A 22647-nucleotide genomic window follows, 5' to 3' on the forward strand; every position below is an offset into this window, starting at 1 on the left:
CTCGCAGGTTAGGTAGTAATTACTACTAGCATCAAGTTTGAACCTTATTGGGTTAGGTGCCCTGTGCCGCACGACCGGACTGTATTATTAAAGGGTCGGGGGGACACTACAGTGGTAGCCGACCTGCCGCGCCACGGCGTTCACCGGACTCATGCATAGCGACTGTGCCACGCGTTTGCCTTACCTTGTGGTGTGGTTGCAACCGGATGTTTGATCGAGATGCCTGCTGTCCATTCTTCTGCACATGATAGGCCCAGATTCGCAAGGATTTGGTGCTCGCCATGTGCCAAACGTTCCGCAGCCCGCCCTCTTTTTTGCAGGCGCTCTCCATCATCTACATTGCGCAACTCGGATCGCCCCTAGCGGAACGCCACAAAAAGCCACCCGTGCCATACCCGCGTCTCACTCTGCTTTCTCGCCGACCGCTCCCCGTCCTCCCCGATAATGCCAACATCGACTCCACCATGGCGGAACTATTCGACCGATCATCACATAGTGATGGCTCCGTGAGCTCCGGCGGGATCAGGGCGACAGATACCGATCAAAACCCAATCATTCAGATGACTACATGGCTTCTCCTCGCACTTACAACCCTCATGTTCTGCTTTCGACTTGTTACCAAGTTCTTCCTGCGATCCAATAAAGTTTTGGGTGTTGAGGAGATACTGGCTTTCTCTGCATTTGTACGTTTGTGCCAACACCGTCAGATTGTTGTGCTCGCGTACAGGAAACTTAGACATGAACGGAATAGCTTTTTAGCGTTGGTCAGTCCGTAACCGTGCTTGTCCCTGAAGCCAAGGGCTTGGGGAAGGACATTGCCGACATTTCGACCGAGGAGTTGCGGGCAATGATGCAGGTAAGGAGCCTTTCGCCCTTGTAATCATGTCACCAGTCCGGCGGGCCGTTGTTGACTCCCATTTACAAGACAACGTACGCAGGGGATCTGCTATTTATTCTCGGCCTTGGGTTTTCGAAGCTCTCTATTTGCGTATGCCTCCTCACGCTCTCAGCAGACAGGGCGCATCGATGCCTGATCTTCGTGCTGGGTTCCATCGCACTGTTCTGGGCTCTGGCATCCTGCCTTGGATCAGCTCTTCGATGTGGTACGCATATGCCGTGGAATTCGAGCCCGGAGCAGTGTCTCAACCTTGTAAGTATCATGTCCTTGTTGTCGAGGGACGTTCTTGTTGCTCACCGGTCTGACAGCGCGCTTTTCTCGAGTTCGTGGGCATCACCAATATCCTGACCGACGCCGCCCTAGTTGCTCTTCCGGCAATCATGATATATCCTCTTAATGTACCATTAAAAAACCGGGCAATTGTGCTCTCCTTCTTTGGGCTGCGGGTATTGTACGCCACCCATGAACCAGTGTACTCCTACGAGGCAGCCCTAGTAAGAGCTAACACAGTTTCTCAGGGTTATTGTACCCACCGTCATGCAACTGGTTTACCTCCCACGCCTGTTCGAGGATAACTATACCCTCCGAGCGTTCCCATACTACATGTGTATCCAGGTCGTTCAATTTGCGGCTATTTCCACGACCTGCTTCGTCTACTTTTGGCCTCTCCTCAACTCACTTCGGAGCGGGCTCATGTGGGCCGACAACATGGGCGCAACAACGTCGTCCTTCTATTACAGCATGTCAAAACGTTCTAGGTCTCACGGCGCCGGGGCATCAAGGGCTATGACAGAATCCGTTGACTCTGGGAATCCGAGTCGAAGAACCTACATCAGAATCACCACAGGCTACAGGCTGAGCTCAAGCCACATGCCCAACAACGATGATCATCTCTTACCACCAGAGCCTAGTTGGATTGGTAGAGCTGTATGAAAGCAGTAAAGTGAGCACGAATCGTATATGCTAGGCTTATATTCCCCTTCTACAATGTACAAATTGCTGTGATGTGCTTAGTGGATGTGAATCTGGAGCTATTACCTTGACAAGAGCGGGCAATGAGATATGATCGAACGTGGAAGCACAACTGGCAGTGCGTATTAGAAGATCATGCTAGGATCGATAGACTTTGGTAATGCCCTGAAGTAACATTTCCTGTGTGACGAACTTTTATGTTCACCCAGCTCAAACGCCAAAATTTGCCCTCATCTCCTTGATCAAACCCTGAAGTTATGAAGGCCCGACTATTCATCCGAAGTCTCTACCACAGGAATATCGTGAACAACAATATCCATGGTTCCGGCGGGAACATGGTCACGGGCGCCTAGCAAATAATCATTAGCAGAGCAGCGCGTAGTAAAGACGTCGGCACCAGAATGCTTCAGTCCTGATCAACCAATTAACCCTTACCCAGGCTGGCTGGAACGGCCAAGGCCACAGAGCCTAGAAGCATCAGGATCAAAAGCTTGGGAAGCATGGTAATGACGTGTAAGTCGCAAGCGTCAAGCAAAGTATAAAAACTCTAGCCGGGATGGAGAAAGGCTTGTCAAGCTCGTGAAGCTCGTAGCGGCAAAATTGTTTTCGACTTTGAGAAGATGTTGCATAGGTAATCAACGTAAATTGCCGGTTGGCAAGTACACCGATCTTATACGTATTCGGAACGCCTGATGAGCCACTCCAAAGGCTAGGCCGATGGTCTTGGAGGCGTTAGCATTCTCCGAGTGCCGGTATTCGTGTAACCGGCCTTCCCAACCTTGCCCATGAACCAACGGAAGCGCCGCCGATCGCCGCCAACTCCAAGGCGACAGTCTTCCTGGATGCGACACCGCTGGCTCCACTCCGTCTTGGTTCAGTTATGCGAATGACCCCCCGCTGGGGATACCTGCCGGAAAAGGACACACAGGATCGATACAGATGAGACAGGCGCAGCTCTTGGGCGGCATGGATTATCGGTGAAAGCAACCATACGAGGATGTCCCGTCTTCGATACAAATATGCCGAGAAGACTAGGCAGACAACCCTACCATGGATGGATCAGTAGGCTGAACCGATCCTTCACCTCCGAGTGATTACGCTACCAGCTTGGCACGTTGTAGCTTCGGTGAGCAATGCCGTCACTCTGTTGGCTGACAAACAGTGATATATTAGGATTACATGGGCAGTGGTTGAGATTAGTATTATTTGGCCGGCTGGACTCGGTTCGAGCAAATCGAACCAGATGCGATTTGGCGATGCTCTACAGTAACTACATGTGGAACCTTCGACATCCACAAAGTTTTTCATCAAGCAGCTTGCGCTAGACACTAGTCCTAGCATTTCACCATGACGAAGAGCTCGTCTGAGAATCTTAGAGAGCGCCTGCTCGATGACAACATTGACTACGAAGACAATGAGCGCCGGCCGAGTCGGTGGCGGCTGCCCAAGACTGCACTTGAACTTGTGATAGTCTCTCTTCTAGTCTACATCGCAGCCGTCTTGACCTTTCAGGTGGCATCAACTCATACCGCTGACCGGCGATGCCCGGGCGTGGTTGGAGACACTCACTTCAGTAAGTATGTGGGCCGGTGGTACCCAACTCATATGACCCGGCTGAGGTGCCTAGCTAACAAAGAAGCAGCTTTGCCAAATGAAGTCCTACGGTATGAAGAGAGGCATGAGTGGGAACGACTACGACATCCGTGGAATCTCGAGCCATCTGATGAACTGGACGCAGTGTGGAATGAGCTGCTCTACGGTAAGTGGAATGACCCCTATGGATGCTTCTAGAGTCAGAAGCCAAAACTCGCTCAAAAGCTTTGAACGTTAGGGTCACATCAAGCGAGCTGGATATGGTCGGCGAAGACAAAACCAACAGAGTGCAAGTCAACGGTAGCGATTACGCCGGCGTGCTCGGCGTGTTCCACCATTTACACTGCCTCAACAACCTCCGCCGAGTCGTTCACTGGGATTATTACGGGCCTCGGCTAGCTAATGCCAAGCATCCAGAAGGATACTCAAAGGAGCATTCGGGTACGTACTGTGCGGCCTGTTGGGGGCCTAGCCTGGACCGAAGCAGGCCATGCTAATTGCGCGGCTAGATCACTGCATCGATACCCTCCGCCAGGCACTGATGTGTCACGCCAACACGGCCATCTACACGGCAGAATGGACGGACGATCCCCACTCGCCTGTCAACAAGGAGCTAAGATCGGACGCAGTCACCACGTGCGTCAACTGGGATGCCTTGAACGGCTGGGCACGCCAGAGAGCGCTAGTCCCCGGGCATTACCACTATCTCTCAGGCCCGTACAAAGCCAACCGTGTCAAGGATGAGTCAATGCCATGAGGATGAAGGATGTTTGCCGACTTTTCGTAGCCCAACCGGTCAGAGGACGGTAATGAGAAAGCCCCCGGTTGCCGTTGCAGTCTCTGCCTCAAACCCATGTGACCTGCCGATACTGGAAAGATGAGCTCTGCGCAATCTGTCAAGGCTCCCATGTCCAGGTTGCGTCATCAGCTGGTTGAGCAAGGATTGGGATCGTCAGGACAGGAACACACCGACACCAGTACCCTTGCGAACCTTGTGCAATGTCGGCCAACGTACGGCACGGATCGGACCGAATCCCAGTAGAGAATGCCAGCTACCGGCAATCGTGACGTTGTACGTTACTTGTTACCCGATCGGTTGAGCTCCGATGACAGTTATGCAATTCGGAAGCACCCCCCCGCCTGGTGTCGATATTAGGGGGGTAGGCAGGATTTGCACAGACCGTATCGAAGTCGAATACCCTATCCCAGTTGGCGCAGCATTGAGGTGCCTCGGACATACAGATACCCAATCAAACGCGGGTTTCACTTGAAACGTTAAATTTGTGCCGTGCTGAGGACCAAACAGTGGTTATAACGCGCATGATGTGCTTGCAATGCAGCCAACTGCATGTGCTGAGATTCCTAAGGTACCGAGTGTCTACTGCTTGGAGAGGGGTAAAATGGAAAATCGGCATCAGTCAGCGCATTAGATATCACCGGCAATTCTTGGCTCCGATCATTCGCCGCCGACCTGTAAACCTTCCTCACCCATTTCTTTGCATGGATCGGTGTTAATTGTGACGTCTAAAATGGCCGCAATCCCTATCACAGAAGGGGAAGTCGAGTACAACGCGCCCGGCGCCGGTAAGCAATGCAAAACGTGGTACAAGGTTGTGGGCAGCCTGGAGTCGGCCTCCTCTCCGCCCTTGATCGCTCTGCACGGCGGCCCCGGCGCTGGCCACCAGTACCTATCGCCCCTCACCGATCTCTATCGCGACTATGGAATCCCTGTCGTCTTCTACGACCAGATTGGCTGTGGCCGCTCGACGCACTTCCAGGAAAAAATGGGTGATACCTCGTTCTGGACCTTCGATCTTTACCTGCAAGAACTGGACAACCTGATCGGCCACTTAAAGCTCCGTGACAAGGGCTTCTACATCCTGGGGCAAAGCTGGGGCGGTGTCCTCTGCGGTGCCTATGCGTCGCGCCGCCCAAAGGGACTGCGAAAGGCCATCATTGCGAGCGGGCCGGCGAGCATTCCGCTCTACGTCCAGGGCTGCCAGACCCTCCTCGCTGAGCTGCCCCCTGACATCCGGGAGACGCTGGAAGACTGTGACCGCCGTGGTGACCATGAGAGCGAGACATTCGAAAAGGCAGCCAGCATCTTCTATAAGCGGCACGTGTGCAGGCTCGATCCCTACCCGGACGATGTTCTTTCTGCTTTCAAGAATCTCAAGGAGGACCCGACGTCATATCTCACTGTGTAGGTGCCAAGTAACCCTCGAGGATGCCATTGACGTAGCTGCTGCACTCCAGCTTTCGCTGACAGAGATACGCTACGCACACAGCCAAGGCCCGTCCGAGTTCGTCATCATAGGCTCCATCAAAGACTGGGAGGGCTGGCAGGATGCGCACAACATCAACGTTGAAACCCTGCTTCTCAACGGTCGCTACGATGAAGTTACCAACCTATCGGTCGAGCCATGGTTCAAGAACATTCCAAGGGTCAAGTGGGTTACACTGGAGAACTCAAGCCACATGGCGCACTTTGAGGAGCGTGAGCGGTACATGCAGGTCTGCGGTGAATTTCTTTCCAGTAAATAAGCAAGTTCAGTTAGTAGTAATCACCGCGTGGTAATTCCACCGGCGCTGGTATGTAAGTGAGGTAGAAAATGATGAAATGATTGAGAATTGAATGACGGGACTCGTATTCTGTATGCTGCTCTAGAGCACCTTAGATCGGCAGTTTGTAGTCGCATATCGAATTTCTATGTCATGACCTGGCAAGCTTCCGGAAGACTCGGTAACGCAAAGGCGGCCTACCCCGCAGCACGGACGCACGCAGTAACTCTATAAATGCTGTTGGGTCGCCTCTCCTTCGACCTAGGATTCGGCAAAACAGACACACCCCCAAGGACACCATCATGGGCGGAGGCCCCGTCAGCCCAGACGAGCTGGGGGATATCTTGACCCCTGAGCTCTTCGCCTTGCTCGTCAAAGCCCGCCTACCCTACGACAAGAAAGGACCGATCAATTTCTCCAATTTTGGCCGAGACATCTTTCTCGAAGACCACTTCGGCCCCCTCGTCAAAGATAAAGTCTGGCCCGTCCTGATCGCCCTCAGCAAAATCGGCCTAGAGCACATGCCAGACCTGTCATTGTATCTCCCGCCGCCGACCGACCCCACCTACCCGGAGCAGTGCCTGGGTTTCTTGCTACTCCTAGACCACTGCCCTCGCCTCCTCTTCCGGGGGGTGGACCAGCGCTGGACGTACGCGTACTTCAGCCAGGTGTCGCAGCGGGTCGCCAGGGTGTGGCACTCGCTGCCGCGGCCGCAGCGCCCGGACCACTGGGAGCGGTGGCGGGAGGCTGGCGCGGGGCTCGACTACTGGATCGGGGTGCGCTTCTGGCTCGGCACGCCGTTCGTGCATTCGGAGCGGCGCGAGAACCAGGAGATCGCGCTGCGGTTTACCGGGGAGACGAGGGCGGTCGTCGAACGTGTCTCGGGCTTGATGGACCCGTACCGCGCGAGGCGGGACGAGATCCTCTCAGATCTTTATGCTTTCCCGCGGGTTTACAGGGAGGGTCCGCCGCAGGGTGACGCCGTCACGAGAGAGAGTTGGACGTTCTGGATGGGCATGCTGATGGACATCCACAAGCCGATTATCGACCAGTACGGGCGGTATCCGTATCTGAACCGCATTTTTGGGCGACCGTCGACGGCGGCGGAGAAGGAGTGGATAGAGAAAACGGGCCACTTTGAAGAGGTCGACGAAGAGGTTGCGAGGAAGATCAAGGAGGATGTAAGGCTGGGGCGATGGACACCGCTTGGCCGAGACTCTCTTGGAGCCTGAGAGCAAGAAGACGATGTATTGGTTTAAGCCTGTGATGTGATACTAGCGGAATTGTTGGGGCATTTCCATTGTTAATGTCAATAGGATTTCGAAAACCGGGGTGTATCTGCGTGCGGCCGTATTTCGCAAGGCACGCGCCCCACATGACTAAGGTACCTTACAATCTTTCAACCGCGTAATAAATCACTAGCGGTAACAACTACACAAACCTGAAGCGAACCCGCAAGTATTAGCACTTCTCACGGTTCGTGTAGCCATGTGCCGCCACGTTCTTCGCAGGTTTACGAGGAAACTTCTTCCATATCATTTCTCGCGCCAGCGCCATACAACCGTTTCCTTGTCCCCAGCTGTCTATGAGCACATCGAGGACGTGGAAAGACTCGAGCGTTACTGCCCTGGAGGATACCACCTAATTGAAATCGGTGATCATCTTAATGGGTGATAACCATGTGGTGCACAAACTTGGCTACGGCACGTACTCGACGACGTGGCTGGCCCGTGACAAACGGCAGTCGAAGTATGTCGCTATCAAAGTGGCCACTGCCGACTCAGACCATAAGGAAGACGACATTCTAACTCGGCTCACCCGCCCCGCTCGCCAAAACGGAGATCGAGGCAGAGCATTGATTTCTTCAGTGCTTGATCGCTTCAACATTCAAGGCCCCAACGGGACACATCCTTGCCTTGTGACCACCCCAGCGGGATGTAGTCTTGCCGATACAAAGGGGGCAAACTTTGGTATATTTCAGCTCGGCGTTGCCCGATATCTTGCCGCTCAGCTCGCTATAGCGGTGGCATACATTCACGACCATGGATATGTCCATGGCGGTAAGTCGTAGTTAGCTCGGGCCGTGCATTGGGTCTGATTTTTGGGGCTCTCCTTGTGCAGTCACCCCAATGCCGTGAACGGGAATAGTAGCTCTAATAGTTAATCCTTAGACCTCCATTTAGGGAACATACTCCTTCAGTTGCCGTCGAGACCAGAAAGCCTGTCAGATGAGCAGCTCTACGGAGAATATGGACGCCCTGATCACGAGCCTACCGTCCGAGTCGACGGAAAACCACTTTCACCAGGCGTCCCTCCGCACGTATTTTCCCCAGTCTGGCTCGGAGAAGCGAGCCAGAAGATCTCTCTTGCCGAAGCAAAACTTCTTCTCACGGACTTTGGAGTATCTTTCTGCCCCGCACAAGAACAGAGGTTTGAGTCCTACACGCCGCTCGAGATCCAACCACCAGAAGCTCGGTTCGAGCCGGAAAAACCTCTCTCTTTTGCATCCGATATCTGGAGCCTGGCGTGCACGATTTGGGCAATCCTCGGTCAGAGATCTCTTCTGGATAGCTTCCTGGTGAGCCAAGATGACGTCACGAGCGATCAAGTGGATGCTCTTCGTCCGTTGCCGCCTGAGTGGTGGGAGAGATGGGAGGCACGGTCAAGGAGGTTTACTGAGCATGGGCAGCCTAAGGAGGGCCGATCTCCGTGGTCCTGGGACCAGCGCTTTGAGGATAGCATCCAGGGGCCCCAACGTGAGAAGGGCATGGAGACGCTTGAGGAGAAGGAGCGGGAGGCTCTTTTCGAGATGGTAAGGTGGATGCTCGCATTCCGGCCGGACGATCGGCCGAGTGCCAAGCGAGTTCTGAAGACGTTGTGGATGAGAGACTGGGCGATTCCCGCATGCGACGCGATATGGAAACGAGAAAGCGCACTGATGGGTAAATGGAGAATACTCCGGGGCGTAGGAGTGGGAGAAGGGGGAGCGGTGTTAGATATGAAACGGCCCAACGGGCGTTTTGGCAAGTTCGCTTGTTCTCTGGCGTCAAACTCCCACATTCATCTCGCGGACCATTAAGTTCTGTTTCTAAAGCGTCGCACCCTGCTGTTTCTAACCGGGAATACGATAAGTCAATGTACCCACTTATGGGACACCCCACATGTGGGACACCCAATTTACATATATAACCCTGAAAACTTACACTTTCTAATCTTGAATAAAACTCAACATTTAGTAGACAAATATAAAACAGAGGTAGATTAGCGTATATATTTGTATTATAACGTGATTGCATAGCGAGTAGCTATGTATAGCAAGTGGCCACTCTCACCACCTCAATTGAACTCTCATACAATATCGCAAATATCTCAACAACAAAATATGCCCGTCATACAAAATGAAGCATAAATACAGCTTGCTGTTCAAGCGATGGAACGCGATAAGAAACTATCCCTTTCCGCAGCTACAAAGCAGTACTCAGTGCCCCGGAAGATACTTGAGTGATGACGTAAGAGAATTCTTCCTTAAATAGATACCATTGCCAACTCTCGGAATCTAGATCCACTTGAAGAGCAGATTATCGTACAAAGGGTTCTTAACCTATATAAGCAAGGATTTTCACCAGGCTATAATACAGTGGAAAATATGGCTAACTTGCTACATACGATACATAGTGCGTCACACGTTGGGCTACACTGGGTTTCAAACTTCGTATGACAACAACCAGAGCTTAGACGTATTAGGTCGTGTCTATACGACTACCAAAAGGCTAAATACGAAGATCCAAAGATAATTGGTATATAGTTTAAGCTTTTTCGTAATATAATTGCGAAATATAGGATCCTTAAATTGGATATCTGGAACTTTGACGAGACTAGTGAGTTGGGGAAAACAGTTCCCAGAGGGCAAGGTCCCTCTGATCAGAGGAACACAGTTGCTAGGATAGTGCCCAGGGGCTGGAACTTGCTGTAGGCCCATTTTTCTTTCGCACTATTGAAATGGTGCAGAAACACACATCTACACCCACATACCCACCAAAAACAAGGGGGAGGGCAAAGACGGCCAAATGCCAGACAGACAAGATAGACAAGACAGGCCAGGCGACACCACCACAAATTGGGTCCCTGTAGCCTTAACAAGGTCAAAACAACATGTGCAGATAGAGCTCTCTCTGATCAGAGGGAGATCGCCTTACACACAAAGAAAGCTCGTCAATTGAGCTTGCAACAAATGTGAAGAAAGGTGCTGAATTGATTGTCCTGTCTAATGAGCAATTGTTACGTGGCAAAGGCCAGCACTGCTCAGCAGTATCTGGGCCCACATCCCGTCAGGGATAACGGCCCAGAGGCCATCGCATACGTCTATAAAGACCCCTCAGATTTGTCCTCAGAGGACCTTCACTCAATCAGCCATCATCATATCTTACTTTGTCATAGATCATGCCAGTGTTCATGAAGTGCCTACCTCAACGTCAGGCTGACGCCCTTGAGGTCACCAGTTACGGGACCACGACGGAAACCCCGTGACAGCAATGGCCAGGACGGCCCTACTTATGGTGCGAAAGAAAAATGGGCCCTCGGCAAGTTCCAGCCCCCGGGGCACCATCCTAGCAACTGTGTCCCTCTGATCAGAGGGACCCTGCCGTCTGGGGACTGTTTTCCCCAACTCAGTAGGGTAACCACACAACAATACACAACAACAGGGCAACTGCCCAGCCTATTGATAAAGACCTTCTAGGAGGTGTAGATCTGTGCCCAACGAGCCTAATTGATCAAGTGGGTGCCATAGACTGTAGTTCCAGCACTTGTTATACTAAGATATTCTAACTGGTAATGATTAGTAAACTCTGGTTTAGATTTAATCTATTTTAACTAACTTTGTAAAGGTTACCAAGCGCTTCGAAGGCAATGGACTGCTTTTCTTAGAGATTATCGCTATAATTCATAAGCTGGTTAACAGGCTAAAAGAAGAACTTTATCGCTATCAGTTTTCTAGATTTGATTATCTTACAATAGACGAACCTGATAGTTCAATCTTTATTAAAACCAGTATCGAATTTAGCTTTACAAAGCTCTAAGATTACCTTCACCTGCTTGACGACTCGCCTACATACTAGTTCGCGATGATCTTATACCTTAGGTACAGAATCAGATAACTAGAGCTCAATACCATTAAAGAACAGAGATACCACGTTATTTCGCTATTCAGACTGTCGTTCCAGAAGCAATACGCTAGTCGCAAGATTCCTCACGCAGTTAGATCCATCACACCTCTATACTTTCAACCAGCAAGCCGTAGCGAAGAGAGCTTTATCACAAGCTTTGGCTATTATAAGCAACCTACCAGAGACGTTGATGAGGTTGAGGTCTATATATCTAAGCCTCCACGCCCTGTAGAAAACTCACTTCAATGGTGGAAAGCCCAGAAAACGCAGTATCCCAAGCTTTCTTTGATGGCGTTCGATTACCTCTCGATACCAGCGATGTCCTCAAAGTGCGAGCGACTATTTAGTCGCGCCAAGTACACAGTCACCACCCAGCGACACAGTTTGCATGGCGATTCAATCAACGTCCTAAAATGTATGAAGAATTGGCTGGGAAACAGGGAACTTTGAAGGTATCGCTTCTTGTTGGTGATGTTCTGGATGTCTATATTTGATAGAGGATGGCTGGACGGGGCGAAACAATTGTATCCAAGCTTAGATAATCTAGTTGGCTTGCTTCCGACAAGCCAAGCCAAGTCAAGCCAAATCAACCTTCAAGTCTTGGCAAATAAGCCAAATTGGTTAGGAGCCTTGACGAAAACCAGGGGATGCAGACAGGGATCCTCTTGAAGTTGCCAATAAAATTGTTAATAAGCTCAGGTGATCGACAGCGATACGCTTTGTGAGGTCCAACTAATTATCCGATGTCCACAGGTACGCACTGTACGTTGTCTAGCTCCCGCTGATCGCACTAATTCGAGGTCTCTAGTCTTGCCTTACGCAGCTATTTGCCTATTCTGTTTTTGCCATTTAATCACTCCGCAAAAACGTCGGCGAAGGTACGGGAGACAGTGCGCCCTATGCATTAGGTGTCACACTGCAGGGAGCGAAAAGGGCGCTCAGGAATCGAGCGTTGGAAGTACAAAAGAAAGAAAATGTGTGCCTTGTTTTTGATCCCAATATGTGGGAGACTTTGAGCGGTATATATACAAAAGAGATCCCCTGTGGCTAACTGCGCTCTAACTCTTGGCAGCGCTAAACCCTTTCAGATCGCGACATTAGGGTTACATTAGGGTTAGATATTAGAGTTGTAAATTAAGTTTAGACTGCGATATATAGATAAAACCGCTTATTTCGGACGGTATTCTCTGTTTAATTTTGTTATTTTGTTCGAAAGATAGTAGAAATCGGTAGCGCTGTACTAACCATGGATGGAGCTTGTGGGATGGCACAGTACATATTCCAGCTTTGTAACCCTGTTAAAGGCGACCCTGGTAGGTGAGACGGCAGACAACCCTGGGAACCGGACGGCTGCTTATTATCCCATGCCGGCCCGGGATCTTGGCAAGATCAGGATTTGCATACCTTGCGATCCGTTCGCAGTACACATGTTCACCTTTCCCCAGGGTAAAATAATTCTAGGGTGGCAGGGGCGTGCTGTTAGAATCTGTCAGAAAAAGTTTCGGCGCCTCAAACAGTCTGCCCTGGCCGCGCTAGGATTAATGTATTTACCCTGGGGTAAGAGACTGGAGAGAAAGCGATCATTACCACCCCCCCCCCCCGGAAGGAACTGGAGGATCCTAATTGAGTTGGGCTCGGACCCGGCGAGGTCGTCCTGCCATCAGACTGCACACCATCAAATGACAAAGACACGGAGTATTTGTAAGTAGGACAACGCCAACTAGGATGCCACGAGCGGCCTTGGCCTAATTGAGAGTATCCTCCCGATTCGTCATCCCCCGATCCTCTCCATTGGCTGCTAGCCCACCTGGATGTCTCGCTCCAACCCATCATTTTTGCGCGGCCACCGTGATGTTGTGTACCGACCCGTTTCTCCCTTCCACACGGATGAACGCACCAGAGACGGCACCACTACCATCATTGACTTGGATGTGTGTGCCAGGTTTTCCATCAGCACTGCTATCCGCACCAACCCGCGTCCGACCCAGCGTGACATAGACGGCATTCCCAGCCTGGGATGATGTGAGCGACGCCATCGTCAGCACACCATCGCCGTCCCAGCTCAGGTCAACAGTGAACCCGCCCCTGACGCGCAGCCCCTTGGCAAATCCTCCGCCGTTGGCCGCCCAGGCCGCGGGGAGACTGGGCAGCAGGCGGATCAAGGGCAGTTTCCGCTCGTGACTGTCACCTTCATCGCCCGTCCGCGCAGCCTTGAGCAGCAGCACCGTGCTGTTGCTGGCGCTGGTGCTGGTGTTGTTGCTGATGTTGTTGCCCGCCGCGACAACGGGCAGGACGCTCTCGTGGCTTTGGAGCAGCGACTCGACCATGGCCGCCGGCGCGCCGAGGCTGCCGTCGATCTGAAACGGCGCTGCACCGCCCATGTTGAGCATCGTCTTGTTCCAGGAGCATTCGCCTATCTGTGTGGCGAGGCGGCTGTGGGCGATGTCTGGGAGGAACAAGCGGCCGGCGAGGGCGATTGTCCATGCGCGCGGCCAGCCACACGGCCCTCCGCCATTGCTGAGTTAGATCCGGGTAGTTAGTTTCTTTCCTTGTCTTGTCTCGTTTTGGTGTTGTCGCACGCATCCTTTCAAGGCTGTTTGGGGCTGGGGTATGTGGGTAAGTAAGGTACCTACTGGAGGCGGTGTTCGAGGCTTGTGATTGCCGCTCGGAAGGTCGTCTCGTTGGCGGATGTGATGTAGGAGAGGGGGTATACTGGCACGAGATGGGACATGTGCCCGTTTCCCGGGTTCGCCTAGAATAGGAAGGGAGATGCGTATTAGTGTTGTGTTTGAGTTTTCCAACCATCTCCGAAGATAAGGAGCCTATTATGTGTACTAGGGTAGCATACCTCTTCAAAATCCTCCATCCACTCTGCGATGCCGCCGTACTGATTCAGCCTCAATGGCGGCAACCTAGCCCGCATCTCCATAACGCGCTTCGCAAAGGCATCATCGTCAATGCCCAGCGCCGCCTGTGCTTCGGGGATGAACCCAAACACCTCCCGGAGCAGCTCGTTATCGATCGTCGGTCCGGGCGAGACAGCTGCCGACTGGCCTCTGCTACTGCCAGGGACCAGGAAGGTGTTCTCTGGGGATGAAGATGGGTTGGTCACCATGTACCCCTTATGCTCTGTCAAAAAACAGAGGGCAAACTGGGCGACAGCTTTGAGCGTGGGGAACATGTCCCCGAGCACGGCCCTGTCACCCGTGAAGCGATAGTGCTCGATGACGTGCGTAATCATCCACGTCGCGCCCATCGGCCAAAAGGTAGCCGGAGTGTAGCTGTCCTGAGGAGCCGAATCGCCCCACATGTCGGTGTTGTGGTGTGTGACTGTGCCGCTGCAGTTGTACATGGCCGCTGCCACTTTCGTGCCCTCTTTGTGCATCGTTTTGAGCAGGTTATTTAGTGGAGCTACCAGATCGGAGAGGCCTGGACAGTCATGGTTTAGCACACAATTCCCGTCAGCTCTGGTCGAGGGTGCAAGGGGTATACTGCTACTCTAGGCCATGATCCAGGGGCCCAAGCACATAAGTGTAACGGAAGAAACCGCTTACCTGTGGCCAAACTAAGCCAGTAGTTCATCTCTGCAGATATACCCAGCTTTAGCAATGCGCCACACTCGACGGTTGCGAGGGAAACGACATACGCAAGTTGATGTTGACTGTGTACTTCGAACCCCACACGGGGTTGTAGACATCATTCCAGACACCCTGCAGGTTTGGTGGCAGACTTAAATCCTTCCCCTCGCCAGATGCTGGGCGTGACGAAGAAATGAAGAGGTAGCGGCCAAGCTGGAAAAACAAAGCGGCCAACTCGGGGTCGAATGTTGTGGGAGTCATACTGGTCATCCGGGCCGACGTCTTCAGCGCTCGTTGTGCAGAGGTCGAGGCTCCCAAGTTCAACGACACGCGGCCCGCGTACTTTTGGTAGTCGGCGACGTGAGTTTCGCGTATCCTGCTGAAGCTCTTCGAAGGCGGCGCTGCGCCGAGGTGGGAGAGAACGGCCTTCTTCGGATCTGGTTTTCGATAGCTGGTCCAGGCCTGGAAGTAAACGGTCGCCTCATCAGCGCCTTCGCAGCGAATCGTGTCGCCCAGGGTGGTCACTTTGCCGCCGGTCGAGGCTATGCGTGCCCCGGCAGCCCAAACAAGCGGGTGGGCGTCGGCAGACTGGCCCCCCATGACGGTCGAATGGCCATTCGCGGGCTCGCTGTACTGTTGGTAGCGGTTGAGATCCGACCCCCTGTCGAGTCGAACTCTGATATTGATGGACCCGGGTTTGCTGGCTTTGAGATGTATGGCAAGCATGTCATCCGGGTAGCTGGCCAGATATTCCCGGTGGTAGGTGATGTTCCCGACCGAAAAGTAGGTCCCAGCTATGGCATCGTCAATGTCTAACCATCGTTCGTAGTAGACGACTGGGCCGTCAGGAAGCATCTGGGTCAACTGAAGATTTCCCATCTTGTCGTAGTGGCGAGTTGATAGCGGAGTACCCGTGTAGCCCTGGAGCCCCAGATCCTCGGCGTCCTGGTACTTTCCGGCGAGAATGAGGCGCTGCATCTCCCGGACCGTCGATATCCCGTCGGGATTCACACGGTGGAGGAGTGACCCGGACCAGAACGAGTTTTCGTTGAGTCTGATGATTTCTGATCGCGGGTCGCCGCGGAGCATCATGCCCAGTCTGCCGTTCCCGACGGGGTAGAAATCTGAAAAGGTGTCACTCCCTCCGGTGGCATCGTCCCAAATCCGCCACGGATTGGAGGTAGAGTTGGGCCGGCTGAACTGCTCAGCTTCCACGACATGGGCTAAGAAGTAGGTGACTGTCAGCACAGCCGCCGCAGCGTGGAAGAGGCGCGACATGGTGGACGTAGCTTGGAGGCTATGGAACTCTTCGGTCGGCGGGGCGGGGGCAAAGTCTTGATACTAGAGCCGCGATTGCATGGTGCTCACGAGATGGGTAGGTAGTGCCTAGTTTCCACCCCTCGTCACAAACGGTTCGTATTTACCTACTTATTTAATGCATTCGTAAGTGCATGTGATAGAGCCGCTTAGGCCAGAGGAACAATTGCCCCCATCGCTGGTCGTTGGAACCGAGCCAATGGTAAAACAAGATATCACCATCACACTGTGGGATGTCGATTTCAGACTTGCCTGAAGCATGCATACTAGCGACTGGTACGTTGTAGCCGGATCCATATGCGCCGGGCCGCCGGGAATAGCACCCTGCAATTTGGTAGCTTTCGGTCACGGTATGCGCCCGAATCAGGTTCATCGAGCTATCCATCTTGAGCAAGACATGATGTGTACCGACATTCTACCAGGATTCAATCAAGTCTGCGTTTGCACATGGGGACGTAGCATAACTCAGCTACTTACCTATCAAACCTTTGGCTCTTGGGCATTACCGCGTCAATCCTGCGCATCCGATAGAGCTTAGAACATTAGCTTCGAGTGATCGGCCGTGTGGCCCATGACGACAACTGTCTCCGTAGAGAGGCTCCCTCCTTGCCCGCGATGTGCCCCATGGGTCTAAGCCGCATTCTGGCCATGTACTCCAACATACCTCCCTACATTTACAGCCAATCTAGATTCAACCAACCCTGATACTATGTACTTTCAGTCCTCCAAGCTCAACAACATATCAGTCCAATTCGCAGCAAGATCGCTATCACAACGAAACGACCACCAATCTTTATAAAGACGGTTAGGGAAAATCCGGCTACTCGTATAAAATTTATTTCTAAATTTTCTTGTGCTGGAATGGCTCCTTCGGCTGGGAAGCTGTAATTTCCGGGGTCGGGGGATAGGATCCCTGTCATATGAACCGCGTTAATGAGAGACAAGGATTGTATTGTTACTGTACGGTGCTATGATCGTCCGCGTTGTGCGGTAGTATCCAGGCAAACACAAACAACCACTATTCCCGCGGCCCATTTTCTAGCTGACAGCCTCCCGCCAGCCTGTCAGTGCTCAGCGGCGCAAATATGGGGGGAAGTTTAGGTAGAGTTCGAGACCGCTCAGCTAGGTACCTAGATTTGAAACTCCCGCATCACTTTTCATCAAACACATTGCATTGGCCTGCCGGATTTGATAGATAATTATAACTGGGAAAATCAAACTTCCCTTTGTTTGAGACTGCTCAGTCCGGGGTCCTCCCCTAAGAACATTTCCGCTTTTGAACCGATCCTATTTGACATATTAACCTTACATAGGAGCATCAATTGTTCCCACTGATTCACTTAGTCAGTTAGGATCTGCTGTATACTGCCTGAATCCGAGTCGGGCTTGCCCCCGCTGATCCTGGTGTAGCTCGATGGAACGATAGGTCCCATATTAATATCCCTCGCAGCAAACGACTGGTCAACCAACATCTCACTCTTAATGCCCGACCGGCCCCGGCCGTGGTACTCGTATTCGGAGTGATGGGGCGGGGTGCTCCCTTGGCGGGCACTCTTAAGCGTCTGGGGTATAAAAAGCAGCTTGAGCGCCGGCGTGCTGGCACAGCCAACAGCAACGTTAATCTCGATAACGGACCAGATGTTTACCAGGATACTATCATGGAAAGGGTCGGTAGTAAGCGTATACATATAGATTGTATACAGACGGACTATAGCCACGATAGTGGCGAACGTACCGACGCCGAAAGACGCATACTAGAGCAATCTTCTCTTTAAAGGAGCGGTTGATACCGATCAGTATCTTAATCGGCAGAGCAAGGATGATGATATCGGTGACGATGTTGGATCTCGATGTAACTGCAACGGCTATTAGCTCATACTGCCTGGGCGTTTATAACGAGGAAAGAGTTATAGTAGAAAAGGCCGTCGTGTTAATGCACTTGCTGTCTACAGTGCCTATAATATCTTATATCTTGTACAGAGGTTAGTACTATACTACAGTTACAGCGATATATATAATAAAGAACAGTAAATAAAAAAAAGATTATACTGATATACGCCTTACGAAGCTTAGACATAGCGATAAATCGGAGATATATATATAAAATGGAGAACTTGATGAAACTAACGACAGCGTAGTATATTAGCTAGATCAAGAGAGTTACTGAAATGGTGCAGAACACATATCTACACCCACATACCGCCAAAAACAAGGGGGAGGGCAAAGACAGCCAAATACTAGACAGATAAGATAGACAAGACAGGCCAGGCGATACCACCACAAATCAGGTCCCTGCAGCCTAGACAAGGTCAAAACAACATATGCAGATAGAGCTCCCTCTGATCAGAGGGAGATCGCTTTGTACGCAAAGAAAGCTCGTCAATGGAGCTTGCAATAAGTGTGAAGAAAAGTACTGAATTGATTGTCCTGTCTAAGGAGCAATGGCCAGGACAGCCCTACTTATAGTGAGTTGGGGAAAACAGTCCCCAGAGGGCAGGGTCCCTCTGATCAGAGGGACACAGTTGCTAGGATGGTGCCCCGGGGGCTGGAACTTGCCGTGAGCCCATTTTTCTTTCGCACCATAAGTAGGGCCGTCCTGGCCATTGCTCCTTAGGCAGGACAATCAATTCAGCACCTTTCTTCACACTTGTTGCAAGCTCAATTGACGAGCTTTCTTTGTGTGCAAGGCGATCTCCCTCTGATCAGAGGGAGCTCTATCTGCACATGTTGTTTTGACCTTGTTTAGGCTGCAGGGACCCGATTTGTGGTGGTGTCGCCTGGCCTGTTTTGTCTATCTTGTCTGTCGGGCATTTGGCCGTCTTTGCCCTCCCCCTTGTTTTTGGTGGGTATGTGGGTGTAGATATGTGTTTCTGCACCATTTCAACACTCATACCTTGGCCCTGTAAAATAAGGCTAAGGTCCCAGGTTGGTACGAATTTTAACCCTAGGCTGACTTCTAGGTCTCGGTGGTATCAAGTATCACATAGCAAGGTGCTCTACAGTTTTCGCCCTTCCCAACAGCAACAATGGGGGGTTATAGTGAAGCTCGGAACCTGTTGCTGGAAAAGGAACAGCGAGTATTATTAAAATAAAGGGGTTATTGTAATTCAGGGGCTCAGGATATGACACCTTTGTCACAATTAAATAAAGAGGCAATGTGTACAGTCGAAATACTGGCAAGGCTATTGAATATAACGAATTAGTAAAGTTACAAGCGTCTACCTATCTCTACGTGATCGTATTGCTAGGGTGGTTTTTCGTGTGGGATCCTGGGCTATGTGGAAACCTTGAGTGTCGACAAATGAGGGGTGGTGGCTCAACGTTCTTTGCCCATTCCCTATTGGGATAAGCCTGATAGGGCTTTAGGACGAAGCGAGAAGAGGGGTTATTCCGCCGTTCACCATGATCAGGATTCGTGGTCCCATCGATTCATGTATGACAGGTGCCGTTTATATCATAGCCTTGACCCCGCCTCACATTGAAACGGACGTGTAGGTCAGAATCCAGAGCTAATCAGTCGACATCGAGCGGATCTATCGGGAGGGGGGCCTTGATGTCATTCGTACCCAGTTCCCCAAGCCTCACGGTGACAGCCAAGGCAGTCATCCTCACGGTAACCTCGCAACCGTTCCTGGCTGCCATCGGCTTCGCTGTTGCCGTCTATATCGCCCATTCATGCCTGACCTACGCTCGCCTAAGACACTTTCCCGGACCTAAGCTGGCAAGATGGACCCGGATCCCCTTGGTCTTGTGGCATTTAAGCGGCCGGGTTCATCTTAAACTTCAGGAAATCAGCGAAACTCATGGTACGTCCCGCTCAGAAGCTGACCGGGGGTCTCGCAGCTCATCGCACAAAGGTCCGCTTGCGCTCGTTGCTCCCGGTGTCCTTCTCACATCGGATTCCGAGCTCATGCGTCGAATGGCCGCTCCTCGGTCAAGATACAAAAGAAGCAACTGGTATATGGCCTTTCGCTTCAATCCGGACAAGGACCATATAGGATCCCATCGTGACAATGAAGTGCACGCACAACTGAAGTTAAAGATCGCACCAGGCGTGAGTACCTCGGATTTCCCTTTTGACCGAAGATACGTCGCTTACAGAACCTCTCTGCAGTACTCCGGGAGGGAGATTGTTGACCTAGAGGAGAAGGTCGATGCTAATATCGTTGCTCTCGTGAAGCTCATCGAGAAATCGTACCTTTCTGCGCCGACAGAAACGAAAGCTTTCGACTTGGCACAAAAGATACAGTATTTTACCGCCGACACTATCGGAGACATCGCGTTTGGCAAGGCGATTGGGTTCTTAGAAAACGATACCGATATGTACGATTATCTGAAGACATCGGCCGAGGGATTTCCGTTCTTCATGGTACTGAGCTTGTTTCCCTGGCTAATGTATGTGCTGGGGCTGGATACTGTCAAGAAATATCTCCCCTCGGCCGGGGACAGCGTCGGCATGGGCCGCATCATGGGGTTGGTAGCTGGATCTCTCCTGTCCCTTTTCCCATCACTGACAAGCCGTAATTAGGCTGGCACACGAAATCGTCGAGAAACGGTATCCCCCAAAGGAGGGGGAGCTGCATCAAGATATGCTAGGATCCTTCATTCGACATGGCCTGACAAGGGAAGAGGCTGAATCCGAATCGGTGATGCAGATGTAGAACCCCCCCCCCCGTCAACTAGCCTTTTGGACGTGCACGCTGACAGAGAATGGAACGCCTAGCCTTGCTGGCGCGGAGACCACGGCCACTGCGATCCGCATGACTCTATTTTACATCTATTCTAACCCGAGGATTCTCTTCAAGCTCCGCGCAGAGATCGAGAAAGCGCGTCCCAGCTCACCTATCACAAACGCCGAAGCAACGAACCTACCCTATCTACAGGCTGTCATCAAGGAAGGCATTCGCATCTATCCCTCCATTACTGGCATCATGCTCAAGGACGTGCCCCCGGAAGGCGATACGTACAACGGAAAGTTCATCCCTGGCGGCTCAGCCATCGGGTACTCAGTCATGGGCATGCTTATGGATAAAAAGACTTGGGGGGATGACGCTAAAACATTCCGCCCGGAGAGATTCCTCGAGGGTTCCGAGGGCGAGCTGCAGGTAAGGAATGCCGCTGTCGAGGCCACATTCGGATACGGGCGGTGGAAGTGCCTCGGCCGTAATATCGCCCAACTCGAGCTCAACAAGGCTATTACCGAGGTAGGTTGCGCAGACCTACAGCACCGAGGTATTGCGTGTTCTAAATCTTTTACAGATCGTCCGCACCTTTGACCTTTCCGTCGTCTACCCGACAAACCCCTTCAAGAATTACAGCGCCGGAGTGCAAATTCAGTGGGATATGTGGATGAGGGCGACGCTAGCTAGGGACTAGATTTATCTCATATAACAATCACTGGATGCAACCATAATGGTCGACCCATATAATTAGCTGACGGCGGCAAGTCCATCCAATAGCGCCAATAAACCCAGAGCGATTGATTAGCCACGTCTACAAAAGGTAATAGAGAGCGCTTCTGCAGCGTAGGGTATAGACGTGCCTTGAAAACGTGTGTCACGCGTGGAGGCTAAAAAAGCCTATTGCAGCGGTAAAGCTCATGCGCAAGGAACTTACTATGCCGAGTATTAAGATGGACGGCCTTGATTATAGGGATTACGGGGGATGAAGGGATGGTTTTGGACTTTGCTACATAGGGTCCGGCTTTTATCGTCGCTTACGGACAGGAGTGACCGAGATGGAGAGGGTGTCGAGGCGGTCGTGCTTTCAAGTGTTGTCATGGTATTTGCGAATCGCAAGTTTCTGCCCAATAATTGTTGGCTCGGCTCATCGGGTGGGATGGAAGAGGGCGGGACCAACCGATGAGAAATTGAATGATGCTCGAGATAAGCGTTCAAGCTATTAGTTGCGTATTGAACTTTGGCACTGAGCACGTACCGGAACGAAAACACGTATACAAACACACTACACTAATATGGTGTTACGTAGGAAGAAGGTAAAGATTAGGTATGATAATTGGTGGTAATGTCTTGTGTAGGAGAATGTAGTCTTAATAGTGGGCACTCAAGTGTCCATTCCCGACTACAAAAGCTAAGTACACAGATCGTAGGGTGATCCAGGAGTCATCTAATTAGGTTATATAATGTTGGATAGAGGGGTGGTTTGCGATAAGGCCGCAAGACATCAAGTCCAAGCTATGTAGAAAAAACCACATCTACTGGAATTACATGCAGAAGTTTATAATAACAGTAGCACAGGCAGACTTATATCGAAACGAAGACCACGCTTGACATTGAAGATACACTCAACATACCCGGCGGAAATATCTTCCACGGACTACTGTCCTGGCCATTGATGGGGGACTCGGCTCCTCTTGGCACGCTAGGACAACTGCAAAGGGGGTTGTTCTCAAGTACATTGGGGATGATGGTTCACGATGTCTGATACCGACAAGTGCGGGAACACAGATGGAAGTCTTCACAAACAACCTCCTTCTCATTATAGAGACTAATCCTTGCGGATCAAGAACCTAACTGCAAGTGCTGCTGGAGAACGAAGTCCT

At 51.6% G+C, this 22647-nt stretch overlaps 7 protein-coding genes across 7 annotated transcripts; 5 read left to right on the plus strand and 2 right to left on the minus strand.

Moving 5' to 3' along the window:
• Positions 1 to 281: 281 nt before the first annotated feature.
• MFIFM68171_09537 (uncharacterized protein) lies at positions 282 to 1831 on the plus strand (the record flags this gene model as incomplete). The annotated part of the gene is made up of 5 exons (XM_071064956.1): positions 282 to 683; positions 752 to 856; positions 926 to 1150; positions 1207 to 1349; positions 1417 to 1831. The coding sequence occupies 5 exons, from the start codon at positions 282 to 284 to the stop codon at positions 1829 to 1831; spliced, it is 1290 nt and encodes a 429-aa protein (XP_070921057.1).
• A 1386-nt stretch (positions 1832 to 3217) lies between these two features.
• MFIFM68171_09538 (uncharacterized protein) lies at positions 3218 to 4220 on the plus strand (the record flags this gene model as incomplete). Its single annotated transcript, XM_071064957.1, has 4 exons — positions 3218 to 3443; positions 3513 to 3629; positions 3689 to 3904; positions 3973 to 4220. 4 exons carry the CDS (start codon positions 3218 to 3220, stop codon positions 4218 to 4220), a joined length of 807 nt encoding a protein of 268 aa, XP_070921058.1.
• Positions 4221 to 4992: 772 nt separating this feature from the next.
• On the plus strand, positions 4993 to 6007 carry MFIFM68171_09539 (uncharacterized protein; the record flags this gene model as incomplete). The annotated part of the gene is made up of 2 exons (XM_071064958.1): positions 4993 to 5666; positions 5752 to 6007. The coding sequence occupies 2 exons, from the start codon at positions 4993 to 4995 to the stop codon at positions 6005 to 6007; spliced, it is 930 nt and encodes a 309-aa protein (XP_070921059.1).
• A 320-nt stretch (positions 6008 to 6327) lies between these two features.
• Positions 6328 to 7257, plus strand: MFIFM68171_09540 (uncharacterized protein; the record flags this gene model as incomplete). Its single annotated transcript, XM_071064959.1, has 1 exon — positions 6328 to 7257. One exon carries the CDS (start codon positions 6328 to 6330, stop codon positions 7255 to 7257), a length of 930 nt encoding a protein of 309 aa, XP_070921060.1.
• A 5762-nt stretch (positions 7258 to 13019) lies between these two features.
• Positions 13020 to 16046, minus strand: MFIFM68171_09541 (uncharacterized protein; the record flags this gene model as incomplete). The annotated part of the gene is made up of 5 exons (XM_071064960.1): positions 13020 to 13707; positions 13824 to 13942; positions 14039 to 14619; positions 14745 to 14774; positions 14837 to 16046. 5 exons carry the CDS (start codon positions 16044 to 16046, stop codon positions 13020 to 13022), a joined length of 2628 nt encoding a protein of 875 aa, XP_070921061.1.
• Positions 16047 to 17425: 1379 nt separating this feature from the next.
• On the minus strand, positions 17426 to 17773 carry MFIFM68171_09542 (uncharacterized protein; the record flags this gene model as incomplete). The annotated part of the gene is made up of 1 exon (XM_071064961.1): positions 17426 to 17773. The coding sequence occupies one exon, from the start codon at positions 17771 to 17773 to the stop codon at positions 17426 to 17428; it is 348 nt and encodes a 115-aa protein (XP_070921062.1).
• A 1865-nt stretch (positions 17774 to 19638) lies between these two features.
• Positions 19639 to 21461, plus strand: MFIFM68171_09543 (uncharacterized protein; the record flags this gene model as incomplete). Its single annotated transcript, XM_071064962.1, has 6 exons — positions 19639 to 19891; positions 19943 to 20139; positions 20200 to 20558; positions 20614 to 20742; positions 20809 to 21289; positions 21345 to 21461. 6 exons carry the CDS (start codon positions 19639 to 19641, stop codon positions 21459 to 21461), a joined length of 1536 nt encoding a protein of 511 aa, XP_070921063.1.
• Between the last annotated feature and the right edge of the window lie 1186 nt (positions 21462 to 22647).

Source organism: Madurella fahalii, assembly GCF_045866475.1.
Source record: "Madurella fahalii IFM 68171 DNA, scaffold_5, whole genome shotgun sequence".
Classification (NCBI taxonomy): Eukaryota; Fungi; Ascomycota; class Sordariomycetes; order Sordariales; genus Madurella; species Madurella fahalii.